Source organism: Megascapheus bottae, chromosome 2 (genome assembly GCF_031878675.1).
Source record: "Megascapheus bottae isolate mThoBot1 chromosome 2, mThoBot2.hap1, whole genome shotgun sequence".
In the NCBI taxonomy this organism is placed as follows: domain Eukaryota; kingdom Metazoa; phylum Chordata; class Mammalia; order Rodentia; family Geomyidae; genus Megascapheus; species Megascapheus bottae.
Window position 1 is genome coordinate 15,530,332 of NC_143510.1, and position 20,158 is coordinate 15,550,489.

At 41.0% G+C, this 20,158-nt stretch overlaps 1 protein-coding gene across 2 annotated transcripts in view; it reads right to left on the bottom strand.

Moving 5' to 3' along the window:
- Nucleotides 1-20,158, bottom strand: part of Cacna2d3 (calcium voltage-gated channel auxiliary subunit alpha2delta 3) — an 846,818-nt gene that overhangs the window by 56,037 nt on the left and 770,623 nt on the right. For both annotated transcript variants that reach the window (XM_090320869.1, XM_090320861.1), the window contains 3 exons: nt 8,320-8,395; nt 5,852-5,904; nt 4,498-4,553 (listed from right to left, as the gene is read on the bottom strand). In XM_090320869.1, the coding sequence (XP_090176995.1) occupies nt 4,498-4,553; nt 5,852-5,904; nt 8,320-8,395 (185 nt within the window). The remainder of the gene's footprint in view (nt 1-4,497; nt 4,554-5,851; nt 5,905-8,319; nt 8,396-20,158) is intronic.

Sequence of the window (20,158 nt, forward strand, 5' to 3'; positions counted from 1 at the left end):
TGGAGGCTGATGATAAACCAGGAGTGGAAAGTTGGGCGAGGAGGTGTGTCACTGAGAGAGAGAAAGGGAGAGAGAGAAAGAGAGAGAGAGAGGGAGGGGGGCTGACTTCCACTTAGCAAAAAATAGAACATTTGATCACAGGCAGAACAGCCACCCTGTCTTCTGAGTGATCACACTGTTATTTGGAAGGTGTAGGAATTTGTCCCCAAGTCATTGGTAATAGAGAGCTGTCATAACCAATATATATCCTGTTCCTTTGACCACTATTAATTTTTTCTTCCTTGTAATCTCATTTATCTTTTACATTTAGCCTATTTAAGTAAAACTGTGAAAAAGTTAGTCAAATAAAAGTAGAAAATATAACAAGTACCTGTGTAATAGATTCTTTCCGGTTTCTTTTCCAAACTATGTGCAGTTTTTGAATCAAAGTTCATATTACAGTAAAATTTCTTTTCGTGAGAGTCTTTTCCTAAATCTTCCTTTGATCTCTATCTCCTAGACCTCCATTTAGCCAGCTAAGTGAAAATCTTACTTATCTCCACATTTTCCTTCCCCCTCCTCCCATTAAAGAGATTTTTTTGGGGGGGGGGTATATCGTGCAGTTTTATATTTTAGGTTTCATTACTTGATTTAGAGGTGGGGGTTGGCTGGCCTCTAATACCTAGGCTTTTGCTTCAGCCTTCCAGTTAGCTGGGAACACAAATACATGCCATTCCACTCAACTACATGACAATTTTTGAAAATGCCATGAGAAAGTCTGTAGAGATGGGACTAATACTGCACAATTAAAAATGGGTTCCAGAGCAGTGGGATCAAGAGTTCAAGATCACGCTGGGCTAGTGTTCTAGGACAGCCTGGGGTAAATAGCATGATCCTGTCTGAAACAAACAAAAATATACTCGTAGAAATAGCAAGTATGGATGGGCTGTGACTTTAGGATGTCTTAGTGGTAGACACTTGGAATCGCCATTTTTTTTTTTTTTTGCAATCATAAATTCTCTAATGTCAATGATCATACCCAGTTCAGCTAAGACCCTTAGGCTAAATTTCTAAAAGTGGGATTTTGGGTAGTCATTCAAATTGGTACTAAACCAGCAAGAAGGAGCAAGAGATAATGATGCTCATGTGTGGCCCAACAATGACTTGTTCTCCTATTTAAGAAGCACAGATTAAGTGCCTGTATGCACAAAGCCAAATCAAGTGTTGTAACATTATGTATAATGAAATTCCAGTTTCATTTAAAACAAGTAAACAGTCAGCCACTATAATGTTAAGAAACATGTAGGACCATGAGTGAGAAGATGGAGGGAAAAGCAAGAAGGAAGAGCTGTGTATGTTTCCTGGGTTACTGTTAAAAGTCCTGTAATCTGGGAGGAGAGGAAATTCCAGGATAAAACATACCTAACTCCTGGGTGAATGCTGATACATTACTTACTGAACTCATTAAAAAAAAGATATGCTACTAAATTGCAAATCGTAAGCATCTCAGATTACACAAAGTGAATATGAATGAGCATACACAAAAAGGAAAGAAAGAAACAAAGTATGGAATAATAAAAGACCCCGTATAGCAAAAACACTTCTTAGCAGAAAGAACAGCGCAGGAGGAATTTCAATACCAAACTTTAGACTCTATTACAGAGCTATAATTATCAAAACAGCTTGGTACTGGCACAAGAACAGGCCGAAGACCAATGGAATAGAACTGAGGACCCAGATATTAAACCACAGACCTATGGCCACCTAATCTTTGACAAGGGAGCCAAAAAAATAGAATGGAAGAGAGACAGCCTCTTCAACAAGTTGTGCTGACAGAACTGGTTAAGCACCTGCAGAAAACTAAAGCTGGATCCCTCTCTGTCACCCTCCACTAGAATTAACTCCAAATGGATCAAAGACCTGGAGGTAAAAGCCAACACTCTGAAAACTTTACAAGAAGGAATAGGAGATACACTAGGCCTCCTTGGCACAGGGCGAAACTTTCTTAATAAGGACCAAGAATCACAACAAATCAGAGAAAGGCTGGATAAGTGGGACTGCATTAAACTGCAGAGCTTTTGTATGGCAAAGGACATAGCTAGTGAATTAATTAGGAAGCCTACAGAGTGGGAGAAGATCTTCACCAACCATACAACAGACAAAGGCCTCATATCTAAAATATATCAACAGCTCAAAAAAATTGAATCACTCCAAAACTAATCTCCAAAGTAACAACCATCCCATTAAAAAATGGGCCAAAGACTTAAAGAGAGTCTTCTCTGAAGAAGAAACAAAAATGGCCTATAGACACATGAAGAAATGCTCAACATCTCTGGTCATAAAAGAAATGCAAATCAAAACAACTCTTAAGATTCCACCTCACTCCAGTTACAATGGCCAGGATCAGGAAAACAAATAACAGATGCTGGAGGGGATGTGGCCAGGAGGGATCACTACTACACTGTTGGTGGGAGTGCAAACTCGTTCAACCACTATGGAAAGCAGTGTGGCAGTGCCTCAAAAGGCTAAACATAGAGCTTCCCTATGACCCAGCAATTCCACTACTTGGCATTTACCCAACCATCCAGAAACTAGGGCATACTAAATCTACTAGCACAACAATGCAGCATTATTCACCAGAGCAAAGATATGGAACCAACCTAGATGTCCCTCAGTTGATGAGTGGATCAACAAGTTGTGGTATTTGTACACAATGGAATCTATGCTGCTTCAGAAAAAAACATCAACCCATTTGTTAGACTTAGAAAAAAATCATATTAAGTGAAGTAAGCCAGACTCAAAGGAACTTAGGCTCAATGGTTTCCCTCATTTGTCATAATCAGTAGAAACTTTGGGCTCTACTACAGAGATTTGCAATAGAGCAAAACCTTGATACATAAGGCCATTTAGTATGAAGCTAATTGAAAGGACCTCCAGGATATTGAAACAAAAGCCATATAATGAATGATTGTTGTCCTTAATGTAGTATGTTATCTCTCATCTCTTTTGCTGTCCCTTGGTTATATCATATTGTTACAGTATCTCTCTTTGTTATCTGATATATTGGATATATTTGTATTTGGTTATTTGAAATTGGATAGGGAAGGGGAGAAAACAAGATGAGGGGTAGGGGTGGGGGAGAGGGTAATGGGGACCAAGACATGTGAAAGGGTATCAATGTATGTGAATTAATGCACCTTCTATCTGGTAAATATCATGTAACCCTTTTATTAATTACAATAAAAATATTTTTTTTAAAAAAGCTATATATCTCTTTTAGTATTCCACTTGAAAGAAAATCTGGAAAAATAAATGGAGCAGGTCAAATAGTTAAATGCTAACACTATTTTAAATTCGCTCCTCATTGTCATAAAAAATTCTGAAATTTTAAAATGCATTTTCCCTGTCTATTTTTATTTCAGTTATTTTCTTTAAATTGTATTTTCAGCTTGTGACTTGAAGTATATTGTATATTTATGTGCATTTATAAAATACTTGTTACATATGTATACACAATGTATGCTAAGATTCTAATGTTATAACACCATTGGGGTAATTTTAGCCAATTGAATATTTCTTTAAAAAATGTTTTCTAAGCAGTTGCTTTTTAAAGTATGATACTCAAATATAAAAAATTTCCTATAAATCAAAACAAAATAAGCAGTTCAGTAGAAAAACAGAAATTATGTTGACAAAATTACTGAATGATAGTAAATATAATTGGGAAATGACAAAAGATTTATTAGAACAACTTAATAATAACTCATAAAATGGTGAATCAATAGATGAGTATATAAATAAATTACAGTGTGTGTGAATAAAAAAATAGCTGTTGACTGGGCAAGTGTGTGAAAGACTACTGGAAGACAGTGCTTATTATCACTCCAAAAGTAACTGTTATTGTCAGAATTATCATTGTCATCACCATTATCAGGAATTGGAGGTGATATCGAACGTGCCCGTTTCTGTGGTGAGTCTATAACATAATATATCCTCTCACTGCATACACATATACACCCTAAGCAATATATTTTTCCCACTGTAAGGAAACTAAGGTGAGGAGACATTGTGAGAGTCCATCCTCTAAGCCAGACTCAAATACATACTGACCTAACTCCATAAACTCAGGTACCTGAGAAGTCTCTAGCAACTGCTGTTTAAATCACTGGCAGCTTTTGAGCATGGAGAATAATATCATCCTATTTAAGTTTTCATGAGCATTGTTGTGAGAACAGGAATAGTGGTTTATTTAGTCATTCATTCATTCATTCATTCAGGATCTCTCCCCAGCTTTCTGAAGAATTTACTTGGGTCTGTAGGGCTCCAAAGACCTGGCTCAGGAAAACAGGTCAAAGTGCACACTCAATAGGGCAGAATCAAACCTGTGGAATTTTGTGTCAGACTGGATGACACAGCACTCAGCACAACAGACAGCTTTTTGCTGCGTGGGTTTCTGCAAGCCAACACAGTGAACCCTGGTGTGTCACTCTGGGGAAAGAGACACCCATTGCTGCTTACCTTTAGCTGTCATATCAGAGTGCCACCAACTGCAGAGGTTAAATTCCACCAGGAACCTAAACAGATGGTGCAAAAGCCCAGTGTTACTTGATCATCCACCTCCTGGCTGGAACAGTGACAGTCTGTGCTGTCCAGTGCTGCTCACCTCATTTGCAAAAATAACATCACACTTTGGAGACCTCAACATGGCTGGTTGTGGTCCCACTGAGTCTCCACCAGACGTTATCTTACTGAGTGAAAGGTTGTTTTGCCATCAGTGCCAGCCTAAACCCCAAGTCAAGGTCATCTAGGCTCAAGGACTCTTAAAGGCATATTCTGTGGTTTGTGCAGAAATCATGTTCTAGTTGGTATTCACTTGTCATTTGCTGTTAATACCATCCAGTATGATTTTTACAATAAACAAGGGCATTTCTAAAGCGATTTGTCCTGCCTCAGTTCAGAAATACAAATGCAATGTTCTTCTCTTCCTCGACCCCAGTCTGTAGTAATGAAGGATGTTTACAAAATTCATGCTGCAAGTTCAACTTGATAAAGCCTTGTGTGTAAGAGGAGTGGAAGACAAACTTCTTTTTATGAAATGGTAACCCGTCTGATTTTAGGAAAATCAAACTTTACTGATTTGCACCTCCTGGATACAAAATAATATAAAACATTCTTCAAATGAATAGAACATAGGCTCAAAGTCATTTGTTCACTTTTCAGGTTCAGATAAACATGAGTTTTGTGCAATATAATCAAGCTGGTCCATATGCTTGTCCATTGGAAACCTCTGCTTTCCTGTTACCCAGTTTTGCTGCAATGTGTCCAGTATCTGCTCTGGAAGTCAAGCCTTTCATCTTTATGACACTTCAAGTCTGACCTAAGTCACAGAAGCATCCAATGTCTTCCATAGAGGACCAGAATTTGACAAGGTAAACAACTCACACCTGGGAAAAGTCTCAGCCCTCTGATTATCTCGTGAGCCCCTCCCCCACTCCTGCCCTGAGCTGAGACACCCCAAGTAGCTGTGGACAACATAGCAGTGTGTTCTGACCACAGCCCACCCAAGCTGCATTAAAAACATCCAGACATCCATGTTAAATTTAACAGTAACCACAATAAATAAATTTGGATTGTGTATTGCAAGCTGTTACTCTGTTAAACAGTGACATAAGGGTATAGGAGCAATCCTGAGTAACAACAAAAGATAATTTTGGGGGGCCTTCATTATTGAGATGTTTAGTGAGATTTACCTCAGAATATTATAAAATCTAATGGTTATTGAAAGCATGAAACCAGTCGCCTAATTCACATTAGAATACAAAAAGGAAAACTGTACTACTTAAAAATTAAAAACCCAGAGGACTATACTTACAAGACAAGTTCTGTCATTATCCACTTCACTGCAGAAAGGAAGGCATTATAAGGCTGGAGGGAAGAATTCAATCCATTACAAACAATGCATCACACACAAACTTTGCAGTCTGACTTAAGTCTTTGCATAAAGACAATGTTATTCTTCTAGAGAGATTAATATCAGGTTAAAAAACAGAGACTCTTTAGCGAAAGGAAGAAAATAGTTGGATACTATATCCCCAAACTAACATTTGAAAACTTTGAACTCGCCTGTAGTGAGATGTGATTTACTAGTAAAATAAACATGGTCTAATACAAGGGTTATCACTGGAAGGAAAAAGGAAGTTCAACAAACAATGCTTAAACCTTTACCCTCTAGGGGCTAATATTTTTGCAGCCTAATGTTCAGGGGCTAGAATCAAATAACTAATTTCAAATGATAATTCACAGAACTCTCTTTTGGAAAGGTGATTCTGTGTCCTCTATCACTGTATGTCATTCAGAGAAATAAGCACAGATGCCATACACTTGAATTTTAATGCCTCCCATGAATTGTGTAGGATTTGAGCAAGTTTTTCTTGCACTTACAACATATTGGACTTAAAAAATGATAACCATATAAACATGTGATTTTTCTCCTTGTAGAAAATCTATAAAAGAAGGCATTGACAGCTTAATCTTTATTTCAGAATATTTTAATTAAAAAAAGCAGTCAGATTGTTTACTCTGTTATATTTCCTATGTGGATAATTCAATTTCCTGAATTCTGGAAAATACCAAGTCTCCCCTTCAGTTGGCTCTTTGTACCTAAGTATGCCAGATATGTAAGTGGTGGGTGGACTGGAGAGACAGGCAAAGATATTGGCAAACTCTAGGCTACATATGTCAGGTCCAGAAAAATCTTAGAACCTTTTGTGGCTGTATTTAGGTATCACAGAATTGAAAAACATACCCAACTCTGGTTTCTGAGTGAATACTACTTAATCCTACTCTCTGAGGATTTTAATTGTAAGAACTAAAACTGGGATGGGGGGGTGATTTATCCAGTTTTAAATAGAACAAAACTTTAATTCTCATAGTCAGTCTTGAAGTTTATCTATTTGGGGCCAGAAAGTAAATGAGCAGGAACAACAAAAACAAAACAAAATAAAAATATCTGGGGTTAGCCCCCATTCGCCCACCCACATTTCTGACTTCAAATATCTCTCAATCTTATTTAACTATTTCAACATCTTTCTCCAAATCTTGGATCCTGAGGATTAGGGTCAGATAAGCATGCAAACTTTTAACTTGTTTTTTTAAACAAATGCATTCTTGCAGAACCATGGTTTTGCCAATATAACTTTAAAAAAATCATATATCCTTTCAGGAACACCCAGGTGGTCAGATGACAGAACCATCTCTTTTTAGGTGCATATCCAGGGGCAGATCTAAGAGGATAAGAATATGAATCAAGGAGTCAAGAGGCTTTAAAGGCTGGGCATATGAGCAGCTCAACCTGAGGCCAGGGGAAATGATGCCACACTCCCAAAGCCTTAGCTCAATGCATGCTAAACAAGATTATATAAATACAAGATATGAGATTTTAAATGCACATTGTCACTCCAAAGAATAAAGCCATTGAGCTTTTAAGCTAAATAGTGAAAACTCATCTTGGGAACATTTTAAACTCAGGAAACATCCCTGCTAAGACTGGAGAAAGGTACCACTGCAGTAAAAAGTGGTACTTAAAAAAAAATTCCACTCTTTATTGACTCTGAAAATTTCCTGTTCTGAATCTGTCTTGCTCTTTCAGAATAGGAAAGGCACACTAAATACTTGCTTTTTATAGCATCTCCTTGCAAGGCCTTTCTGAAGATAAAAGGTGTTTATATTTGGAAACTAAAAATGGCATTTGAATCTTGCTTATAAATCAAATTTTAGGCTAAGTTTTGGCATTTTATAAAATCTTAACACTGCAGGGGTTATATTTATACATACATTCTTTCTGTGTGTTAGCTAATTGGTTGTCAAAGCGACATTGTCAGCACTTTGTAAGTGGCATTTTAAAACCTGGGAGTAAATTGTAACAACAAACTTCTGGCAGTTTCTAAAGATACAATATTTCATTGTTTGATCAGAAATCATAACATCAAACAGATCCAGGTCCAAGAAGAACATGCAAAAAAATTACAGCTTTATCTGGGAAGAATGTCTGCCATCCAAATATGAATTAATTTCTGGGTAAACCAAAAGGGAAGCTTTCTGCTGAACAAAAGCAAACATTTCTTTAAAGAATCAGAAAGTCGGTAAAAATGGCCCCTTTCTTTCTCCATCGATACTGGCTTATTGCATCAATCAATCAGAACCTTCAGGTTGGGGTTTAATGAATAAAGCCATGAAATAGAATTTAAATGCTTATGGTCTTGAAAGCTTGATTGGAAGAGAGAGGGGTGGTTTTAGGTGGGGAAAGAGCGAAGCACAGCTGGGTGACAGCCTTATACTTACATCCAGGAGCCCATGGGCACTGTCACTGCTCTCCTTGTTGGCTCTGCACATGGCTTGGTAGTCATAGAGGGTAATTCTAAGAGCAAAGAAGGGAAAGGAGCTTCACAAAAGAAGAATGACAGGACCCAGACAGTGCTGTGCATCAGCCCGGGGAGCTGTCACAAGCAGCACATACACCAGTCACAAATGCAGTGTGTCCTGGGGAACAAGGAACATGGAAGACTCATGTGACCATCTAGCATCTGAGAAGGTGTTACTGGGCAAGGATGGTTTGCAGGAACCAAGAAACTCCCTAGAGAATATGGATTTTGAACTGCACATGGGCTCTGATGTCCATGTTGGAAGGTCCCCGGGAAGGAGACCCTGGGCTAAGAAACAACAGGATCTCTAACTTCTTAAGCACTAGGAAACAGTCTCATGGACTTTGCTTCCTGGGTTGGCTTTGAACCATGGGCCTCAGATGTCAGTCTCCTGAGTATCTAGGATTGCAGCACCCAGCTTCATGCTTCATTTTTTTTCAGGTCAAATGACTTACAGAGATGCTCTGACAGCCAAATAACTAGTAGAATACAGTATACACTGACACCCTATGCTATGTACTGGCTTTGTTAAGATCTTTATAACTGAACGCCTGATTTCATTCTCTTGAGTTTAGGCTCTTAAAGTTATATTGTTCCCAAAGGCCCAAGGAATAGGAGTGTGACATTATTGTTGGAATTGAAATTGACACCAGAGATCGAACCCTAACTCATCCATTTACAATGTTTATTCTTTTCTTTTTAACTTTTGACACCTCCAGTTCATACTGTGAAATGGTAAAAAATAATGGCTCCTTTGAAGGGTGTTCTTCAGGAATAAAGAATTTAGTAGAGTACTGGGTTCATAGGAGACCTTCAGCAGAAGGCAGAGCTACATCTGCTGCTATTAGGATGTTTTCACTGCCATGTTACTTAATGGTGTGTGGAGCAATGAGAAGAAACTCAGGTTTTACCTAGATGGCTGGAGGATGGACAGCCTATTTCCTCAGCTCATTGGCATGTGCAATAGAGAGTAAGACTCATGCTTTGCTATGGTAACCCCAGGTGCTCTCCAGCGCTGAGAGGTTACTAGGGAGATACTTCTGCAACATCTATATATTGGCATCTTAGCCAAGGAACATAACGACAATAGCTGGTGCCTGTTGAACTCTATGGAGTACTCGTAAGCTAAGAATTCTTCTAAGCACATCCTAACAAGACAGAGTCTCATCACCTTGATTTTTCAGAGAGGTGAACCAAGTCTCATCCAGTGCAAATACTAGGCCTAAGTTCCCCTAGCAGATCAATGGAGGGGCAAAACTGGACCCACTTTAGCCTGCTTTTTGCTCAGAATTAGGATAAGATTCACAGAGATGCTTTGAAGTGAGACCTGTGCCCAATGCCATTATCTGCAGTGTTGCCCAAGATGAGGTCTCATAACCAGAATCAACTCACAACTCAAGATGAAAGACCATGGGGAAAGTCCCCAGCCAGGCTGAGCCAGCTGGCTGGCCAACCAGCTGGTTAGAGTTGTGAGAGGCTTTTGCCATGGTAACCGCCATGATACACAGACAGCAGGGAGCTCAGGATTTTCATTTCCCAAAGGCTCTTATAAGCTGAGGCCAAATTAAATTGCTCCAAGCAGCTCACAGGCCAGGGCTCCTGTCTTTCCTTGCAGAAGGGAAGCTTTGTGATACCTCTGCTGCTGAGGAGATTACAAAATGAGCCTTCCTTGTAGACACCCTTAACTAGGTGGTGCAGAAAGAGAAACTTCCAGATTATGACCCTTTTTGAAGTGATTTTTGTTTCTGTTTTAAATAACTCCATTTTGTGGCTACCTGTATCCTGTGCAGATGATTACAGAGAACATAATAGTTGCCTGCTTCCATTGGGCTCTAAAATAGGCACCATGAATCATGCCCAGCCCAAGAGCGCTATAGAACTGTGTGGCCCTCGGCCTCTGTCCCCATGGCGTCACTCCTAGCTGCTTCAACCATGCTTGGTGCAAAGCCAGAAGCTTGAGATCATACTGTTGGCAGCACTGTGCTGCTGAAACTCTTTGAAACTTTGACACCGGTGAGCATAGCCTCTGAAGTGGCAGCTCAAAGCAAGGCAGGCAAAGCATGGGCAACTCTCCGCCACTCAGGACATGGAGACTTCGCTACAGTCATTTCAATGATACTTTTTCTTTTCCAGCCAGACAAAATCTTGAAAATATTTCACTAAGAACTAGAAAAAGATGACATTTCAAATTAGTTACAGTTTAACTTTATAAAGGTATAAACTCAGCTCAGGGGCTGGTTAGTGACGGCAGAGACAAACATTAGTAACCACTATGTAAACATCTTAATATTTGTAAATATGGCCCTAGAAGCAGGAATGGGGAGACATTTGACATAAAAATGCCATAGTTAAGCCACTCGGAATCAAAATCTGAAAGCAAAATGACTCCCTGAAGTAGCATGGAAAAATATGGGCTTCTTGTTGAGCTATAAAATATACTCTCTGGGGGCAATATTAATGTGCAAGGGCTTGCAGTCACAACTCAGGAGCTCCTTCACAAAGGGACTGTCACCCTGGGAAGTCCCCACTTACATTTACATCCAGAAAAGCCAGGCCTGGGAAAAGCAGGGAGAGCTCAACTATAGAAAGGGCCCTCTCTCCTGCTGTGTCATCACCACCTCTGCCCACAGCAGCTTTCAGCACAACACAGCACCTCTCACACTGCCCATGGCAGTGAGCTTATATCACCCTCGCCCGAACCAGAAGTCACTAAGAATAAATGTAGTTGTTGAGCACCAGTCATCATCAGAGAATTGGCTTTCATAGGTTGCACTGGCCAGGAGCCCAGCAAGTGGCAGCCATACTCAGCACCTAAAGGAGAGCCATGGAAAGGCCTCACTGGTTTGCAGGATTAGGCAGAGGACTGCCTTTGCAGCTAACTGACACCTTTCCCAGTCAGGTGCTAATATATAAGTATATTATATAAATTATATATTAATAAATATAAATTATATTTATAAAGAAAGGACAGCTATAGACATCAGTACCTAAGGACATCAGTACCTGGTCTAGGTAATAAGAGCAAAAACATTAATAATTGATTGTTTTCTGTGAGGATGTAACTAGTTATTACTGTTACATTTAATAGGATAGGAAACTAAGGCTCAGAATGGCCAACTTACTCTCTAAGCTATTACTCCATGTGTTATTCAGATTCTGGATACTGTGACAAATACCTGAGACAAAGAATTAAAGGAAGAAGGAGATATTTTGGCTTGTAGCATCAAGGGTTTCAGTCTACGACTTGCTGTCAAGGTAGAAACATCATGTGGAAGGGATAAGGAGAAATGCCATTGACCCAGTAACAGCCAGGAAGCAGAGAGGGCTGCCAAGCAGGGGTCAGTCCCTGCTCCAACGAGGCTCCACTTGTCACAGTCCACCACCTCCCAAAAGTCTACTTCAATTTTGAATCCACTGGGCACTGTTTATTCACACGGAAAATCCTAGCTACGTGGGAGGCTGAGATCTGAGGATCAAAGTTTGAAGTCAACATAGGTAGAAAAGTCCTGAGACTCTTATCTCCAAATCACCAACAAAAAGCTGGAAGTAGAAGTATGGCTGAATACCAGAGTGACTGCTTTGAGCAAAAAGTCAAGTGAGAGTGAGAAGCCCTGAGTTCAAGCCCTAGTACTAGCACAAAAACAAACTGATATTGAATCCATCAAGGGAATGAACATAACTTCCTATTATCCTGAACCTCCTAGCAATAAGCCCTGTAAGACCACTATCCTCAGGGCCAAGAGAAGGTACTCTGAAGGAATAGTCCTAAGAGTCCAGAAACCTACAAGTGTTTGCCTCCACTCACAGCAGTGTTGCTCTGCCAGCCATATCTGCCTATCTGAAAAATAACTCAAAGCAAAAAGGGCTAGGGTGTGGCTCAAGTGACAGAATACTTACCTAACAAATACAATCCCTGAGATCCAACCCTAAGTACCTCAAAAAACAAAACAAAAACAAACAAACAAAGTTGTGGTGTTGGGTCTACGATGACTGACTTGAAGTATCCAAGTTATTGTTTTATGTAAGTTAAGAATAAATGTAAAAAAAGTACAGAACATATTTTAGTCTGCTCCAACTATAGAAAAACGATTATTGGAGATAATCAAGAAAGCATATTCTGGAGTCTGGAAGATATGAATTCAAATTCAACCCCATTATTATTACTACTGTGGATGAATGTGACAAGTCATTAAGATGCTATGAGCATTCATGTTGATTCCACTTTTGTCTAGTGGAAATAATAACTGTAAGCACTTCATGGACTTGTTATAAGAATTAAGGTAATTATATCACCAGGATGGAGATGACAGCAGCATCTTATAGTTCCTGTCATTTAGGAATGTCTGTTCACAGTAGCTTCAGGATTTAATGGAGTGGTTCAATGCAATCTCCATGTCTCTGCATTCCAGAATGCTTGGCCCAGAAACAGACTTGTCTAGGCCAATCTGTCTCCTTGGTCCCTTCAATGGCACCTCTGACAAAGCATACCTCTGTGGAAATGGTCAGGCCCACAGGAAGCCAAGAAGCCATTACATTCATTAGATGAGTTGTTGAGTATTAGACTTCGGTAAGGCAGTCAGCATTAAAGGAGAGCAGCCATCCAAACATAACAGACTTCTCCTTTCACACTCAGGACTCCAAGGCCAGGGCATGTACTGAAACGTAATGTGATTCCCAACGACAGGGAAAAATTCCCAGCTTCACTATAGAGGCAGGTAGACAGGGCCCAAGCATTGACGTCTATATGGAGATGTGACGTTTTAGAAAGGTGATTTCAACAGAAAAGGATCTCCACAGGGAATTCCTCACAAGTAGTGGGTGGGGTGGGGTGATGAGTACATTTGCCAGGCCCTATGGGGAAAATACCAGTGACGCTGGAACAGAGGAAAGCCCAGGAATCTTGCACTAGGCACAACATAAAACCAAGCTAAAACAGGAGAAGAACTAGAGAAGACAATAGCTGAGAATCATAACTCCAAGCCAAAACCAACTCATTAGTTATTGATTTCCATGCCAGCCACATGTACTCCACTGACCTTTCTGTCCTGAATTATAATTAGATATACAACAACAAAAGAAAGGCCAAGCATAGTGGTTCACACCTGTAACACTGGCTACTTGGGAGGCAGAGATTGAAAAAATTGCAGTATGAAGTCAGCCCTGGCACAGTTTGTAAGACCTTGGCTCGGCCATGCTTGTAATTTCCACTATGCAAGAGGTGTAACTAGGGATATTTCAGTTAAGAGTTAAGCCTACACTAAGCAAAAAGTAAGATCCCCTGTTGAAAAATAACTTAGGTACCAAAAAGACTAGGGGTGTGCCTCAAGCAGAAGACTGCCTGTTCTAGCAAGACCTTTAGTTCAAACTGCAGGATAAACCAAAAAATAAAAACAAAAGACCCTCTGACCTCCTCAAAAACCACAAAAATATTTTGGGTAAGAGCAAAATGTCCCAGAGCAAACCCTCAAGTTGTGTGTATTTGATTTAAAAAAAAAAAAGCAGTAGGTTGGCCAGGTGCTGATTGGCACATGCCTGTAACACTAGCTACTCAGGAGGTTGAGGTCAGAGGATGGCATTTTGAAGCAAGCCCAGGCAGCGAAGTCCTTGGGAGATTCTTATCTTCAATTAACCATTCAAAATCCAGAAATGGAGCTCCAAGCCCTGAGTTCAAGCCCCACAATTCACACACACACACACACACACACACACACACACACACACACACACACACACACACCAGCAACAGCTCTTTTTAAGCCTTCTGTGAGGGTTTACTTCATTATCTGTTTTTGCTTTAGCACAGGTTAGGCTGGAATTCTCTCACTTGATCTATGCCTCCAGTACATGTTTTCACTATTAATTCTTGAAGGTCTTCCTTTTTGCCTAGACATGTGCCCAACACAGATTTTTACCAGCTTTAGGCTTCCCATCTTTGCTGTGAGTACAGGCATGTGACACCCCCATCTGAGTTGTTCCTGTAGAGATGGAATCTCATGGATTTTTCTGTGCTCACCAGCAGAACTGTGGCCCTTTGCAGCATCTGAGGTAGGCTGAGATGACAGACATAGACCACTACCTCCGGTTATGGATTGAGAAGGGGTCTTGCAAATCTCTTTACTTAGGCTGACCTCAAAATGCAATCCTAATCTCCTCTGTTTGCCAAGCAGCTAGGATTACAAGTATTAGCCACCAGCATCCGGCTTTTTAAATGTTTTTGCTGGCTATTGAGCATTGATTTGTCTCAATATTAAACTGTTTTCAGTGTTAACAATACTACCTTCCCTCTCCTTGGCTCACAAGTTATAGAAATGTCATTCTTGCTCCTCTTCTTCAACCACTGGAGCTAGAAGTCAGGAGAGCTGTGCTGTCACTCACAGGCGGGGAGGGGAGAAATGAGGTGCGAAGACCCACTGTTTATCTGCAGTCTGTCAGGGTTTGGCCACAGTAAGTAAGTAGGCTATTCTTGCTGTCTCTGGTTATAGTGGTCCCCTCAGGATGGGCAGGTGACAGCTCCCTGGGAGCTGGAGGACAGCAATTCCCCAGAAGCCTGGGCAGTCCACCCAGCACAGCCTGAAGGAAGGGTACAGGTACTGGAAGAGAATCCAAGAAATAGACCCAGAAAGATGGGCACAGGGATCCGTTCAGATGGCTATGTTGGTGTTCATGCAAGTCTGAAAAGAGAGGAGGGACAGAGGAAATAGAAGGAGGCCAGGTGTGGTTCAGGGAGTTGTAGTCCACAAGCCTCTATTCTTGTGATATGATGCACATGCCCGCGGTGCGCCCTGCAGGGATTCTCTCCTGTGGTCAGCACTGGGGATGTCCGAGCAGGAGACAGATACACACTCACAAGAACAGGCTACAACATGTACTACATGGTAACCCCGCGGTTACTCACATATTATGCCAGTTACTCCTTACTTTCAGTACTTCCTTCAGTCCTATTTTGTTGTTGAGAAACACTAACATTTAGTGAGTGAAAGTTGCCAAAACTCAGGCATTTCCAAGGCAGGCAGCAGCTAGCCTGTTACCCAGGTGCTGTTAAGTTGGTATTTCATGACCCTGTCTGCCCAGGAGAACCACATGAAAGCATTTAACAGCACCGATGCCTGGGCTTGCTTCCTTGATTTACTATGAATCTCTTGGGGTACATACAGCCGGAGCATAGGTGTGGGGTATGCTTTAAATAGCCCCCACAGAAAGATGCTACTGAACAGCCAAGCCTGAGGCTCTTCTGTGGAGGGCACATCTACATAGTAGTCACCTTTGGGGGTGAAGGGTTGATCATTGAGGACAAAACAGAAGAAAAGTAACGAAAAGGATCTCAGGCATTTTGAACGCTTACTCCAGGATTAATCTAACCACATAGCAATACCGCTGTAGTTTGAAAGTAGTTTTCCTGTATTTTAGTTAATACTCAGGAAAGTCCAGCCAGGTCCCCCTTGTGATGATAAAGTCTGGGAGAAGCTGAGGAAACATTCCAGGACACCCAGTGGCAAACCTGATCTGTATTTGAAGTCTTATTTCAAAGCCAGAGTGTCACAGGGACTCACTAGATGCCTCGACCTCTCTCCTATGGCTGACACTACTTCCCCCTAGATCTTTTACCAATGAATTTATATCCCTGATGGTAAGATGGCAAAGAGGGAAGATAAATGAATGACTATTACAGAGTTTTGATACTACACATTTCTCTTAAGTAAGGACAATGCAATGGCTAATGACAATAAACCATAGAGTGCTGATCTTGAGAAATGCAGGTTCAAAGCTTTCAATAGGCAAGAATGACTGAGAAGGATAACAGCTACAGCAAGCAAGCCACGTGAGTCACTACTCAGGGAACTTACTTTCAGTGATAAGATCAAAGAAGGATGTGAGGTTCTGTGTTTGGAAAACAAAAAGCCAAGGAGGCACCTGCTATCATCTGAGAAAGGAAGGGCTACCTGAGACTTAGCATGATCTTTGTCAACTATAACTCCCAGACATTTGGCCCATCTTATTGCCCGGCTAGTTTTCCATCGCGAGTTCAGCCATCCAGATAAGACACTGCTGAGCTAACACCTTTCTCAACTGTCTTCCATCTCTCATCAGGCCTAGGGAAGCTCAGTGGACAGTGTGGTGCTACTGGACAGTGAATGTGTAAAGGGCAGAGGGAGAAAAATCCCTGCATTCATTCACACTGCAGAACAATGGAATCTAGCTTGGCTATGCAGAGACATAGGGGAAACCCTTAATCATTCTCTACCTTACAATTTCCACCCATAAGATGAGGATGGGACATGTTCATACCTAAGGCTGATTTCACAGTCCTAGGATCTGCGTCACTACATAGCCCTAAACTGGAAAAGGCCCATGTCTGGTCTAATGTTTTGCCTTCCATGTCTAAAAATTCTTGAGACTTGTAAACAATACCTCCTATTTTCATTTGCACTGGGTCCGGCTATTGTACAACTGGCCTCCATTTCTGCCTGTCCCACAGAGTTGTTAGAGGGCTTTAGGAGGTCTGCTCTCTCATGCCACCCAGCCTGGTGCTTAGGGAAAATGCATACTATTATGTACACACTGTTAGAGGTTCAGCTCTGATAAGCCAGCCTGTGGGTGAGAGGTGAACAGAGGAGAACAGATTCAATTAAAGCGACCATGAGTGACCAATGCTGGATTCAGTAATTTCACACATCGCCACAGGATTTTCTTAGAACTTTCCAAAGTTGTTCATTTGTTCAGAGGAATTAGTATTTTTCCTCCCATGTAGTAGTGCAGACCCAGACATGCACATTGTTTCTGTTCACTGGCATTTCCAGGTAAAGGAGTTATTGAGTCACCAAGTAAGTGGTCAGAAGATGTTTGCCTGTGCAAACATAGCTGCCACTTCCTCAGGGAGAGGGGTGACAGGAATGGATCAGGGGAGAGACCCAAGAAGAGGCTGGCTCCCTGAGGGAGGGAGATGGGGATGTCCTGCGGAGCTCTTTATTGGAGGTGGTTTCTAGGGTTCTTGTGCAAGATCACTTCCTTCACACAGCATATATAAGCTGATGACATCAAGAAGCCTTGTCAGCCAGCACCATCCGAGGTGCTGAGAGGTCATTTCATGAACTGATCCAATTTACCTGGCCTGATCATATCTCCAAAGCAGCCGAGGCCCCAAGGGCCTTGTATATTGAGATCACAGCTTAATAGACGGTGCATGACTTCTATCCCCAAAGACTGACAGCTACTTTCACAGGCACCTTGTTTCAGTGTTTCTGAAATGCACATCTTTTCTGAATGAAGGACTGTCAGCCTTATACTCTCCATAGCATGGCATGTTGGCATGAGCCAGAGCACGAGTGTGACGTCAAGGACTGTAGTCCCCACGTGTCATCAATTCACTGCCAGGTGTCATGGGTACATGAACACAGATGGAAGCAAAGCCAAGACAAATCACAGTGGCATCTGGCAACTGTTGAGCTCTTAATATATGCCAGGTACTATGCTAAGAACTTTATGCTCATATTATCTCCTTAACTCTGACAGCAACCCTCAGAAGTGATTGTTTTTATCATCATCATTACCTCCATTTTCCACATTAGAACCAAGGCTTGGAGAGGTGATTTGACTTTCTCTAAATCATGCAGCTAACAAACATCAGAGACTGGACTTGACTCAGTCTGACTCTAAAACCTAAACTTAAATTGCTAACTTGGTTCCAAGGAGCCCACTAGGTTCAGCTAGCTCTTGATGTCAACAGTTGAATTAATGTCATAACTCTCAGCTCTGCCTTTTCCTCAAACTGGTTAGTTTTATAGTGAAAGCAAGTTCTAGATTTACCCACATTAAGGAGACCAGAAATTTAAAATTCTATTAGAACCTTTCTCCTTCTTCCACAAAACAGTTTGAACCAGGGGAAATGAGTTTCTTAAACAGTTGAAATATATACTTTCAAATGAGAAACACATGTACTATTATCCTTCATCTTTTGTCTCCTCTCCCTGATGGAGCTAAAAAGAAATTAACATGATATAAATGTACATATGCACAGAAAGATGGGGAAAAAAACAGGGTGAGCTGGGCATGGTGGCTCACACTTGCAATCCTAGCTACTCAGGAGGCTGAGATCTGAGGATCATGGTTCAAAGCTAGCCCAGGCAATACATAGCCCTGTGGCTCTTATCTCCAATTAATCACTAGAAAATGGGAAGTGTAGCTTAGCTCAAGGGTAGGCCTATGATAGCCTTGAGCTGAAGATCTCAGGGACAGCACTCAAGCCAGAGTTCAAGCCCCATGACCACCACCACCCCCAAAAAAGGAAAAAAACAAGGTGCTCTTAGATGGTGGACAATCTAGGAGCTTCTGTAAAAAGTTTGAAGAAGTTATGGAAAACTTACTAGTGGCCCAAGGTCAAGTCCAAGGAAGAGTTTTCAAGCCTGAGTACAATGAATCCTGAAGAAGTCTGGACTTGAATTGCTAAGGATTTGGGAAGAGGTGAACAGCCTCTCCAGGCAGGCCTCAGAACAAGTATGTCAGAGATGGCTGAAGTTCTGGCCTCCTGCCAGATTTTTATATCATTTCTTTTCTCCCTCCCTTCTAGCATAAACAAGCTCTGGAATTTTAAAAACTAGGTCATCATTTTTTTTTTAATTCCTTGCTTTCAGCACAGAGCTCAGTAAGTCTTGTTGACTAGCTTAGAAGTCTGATTTCTTTTTTTTCATATATTTTTTATTGTAATTAATAGAAGGGTTACATGATATTTGCCAGATAGATGGTGCATTAATTCCCATACATTGATACCCTTTCATATGTCTTGGTCCCCATTTCCCTCCCCTCACCCCCACCCCTCATCTTGTTTTCCCCCCTTCCCTATCCAATTTCAAATAACCAAATACAAATATATCCGATATATCAGGTAACAAAGTGAGATACTTTAACAATATGAGATAACCAAGGGACAACAAAAGAGATGAGAGATAACATAGTACATTAAGACAACAATCATTCATTATATGGCTTATGTTTCTATATCCTAGAGATCCTTAGCGTCCTACTATATGGCCTTTTGTATCAAGGTTTTGCTCTATTGCAAATCTCTGCTAGGAGAGCCCAAGGTTTCTACTGATTATGACAAGTGAGGGAAACCATTGAGCCTAAGTTCCTTTGAGTCTGGCTTAAGAAGTCTGATTTCGGAGTGAACATTTCTTAGCCATTCGTTTTTAGGGAAGTAACAAACCCAGCGTGCCTTTCTTCCTGGCAGCACATACACAGTGAACCTCACCATGAAGCTAGAAGACCATCCTTGCCTTGCCTGCTATTACGTATTTAAACAGCAGCATGAATGTGTCTATTAAAGCTCTACTTCAAAGAAAGCAGTTCTTCCCTGGAGGTCATGTCAGAGGGTGGCACTGGGCCCCTGAGGGACCTTCTGATGATCTGATCTCAAGAAATGAGGATATTTTTTTCCAGTAGGCATTGGTGTTCCTAAGAGCAAGACTGGCCTCACCTGGAGGGAGAGGGGACTAGGACAGAGCTACTCAATCACTGTTCAAGTTTACCGAGAGTTCTCAACAACCACATAGAAAATTGGCCTTACAGCAGTGGACTTGAATTTACCTCTACCAGGAGGTTTTAAGTTTTCCTTGGTTTTCTGAAGATACATCTGTGACTTTCTAAATTTCATTTTCTGTCTTTGAGTTCCAGATTCCTGTGAAGTTTGCCTGGTATTTCAGACAAAAATACATTCCTTCTTTCTAACCAGATGAGAACTTTTCCTAGTGCTTCACAGTCACTTA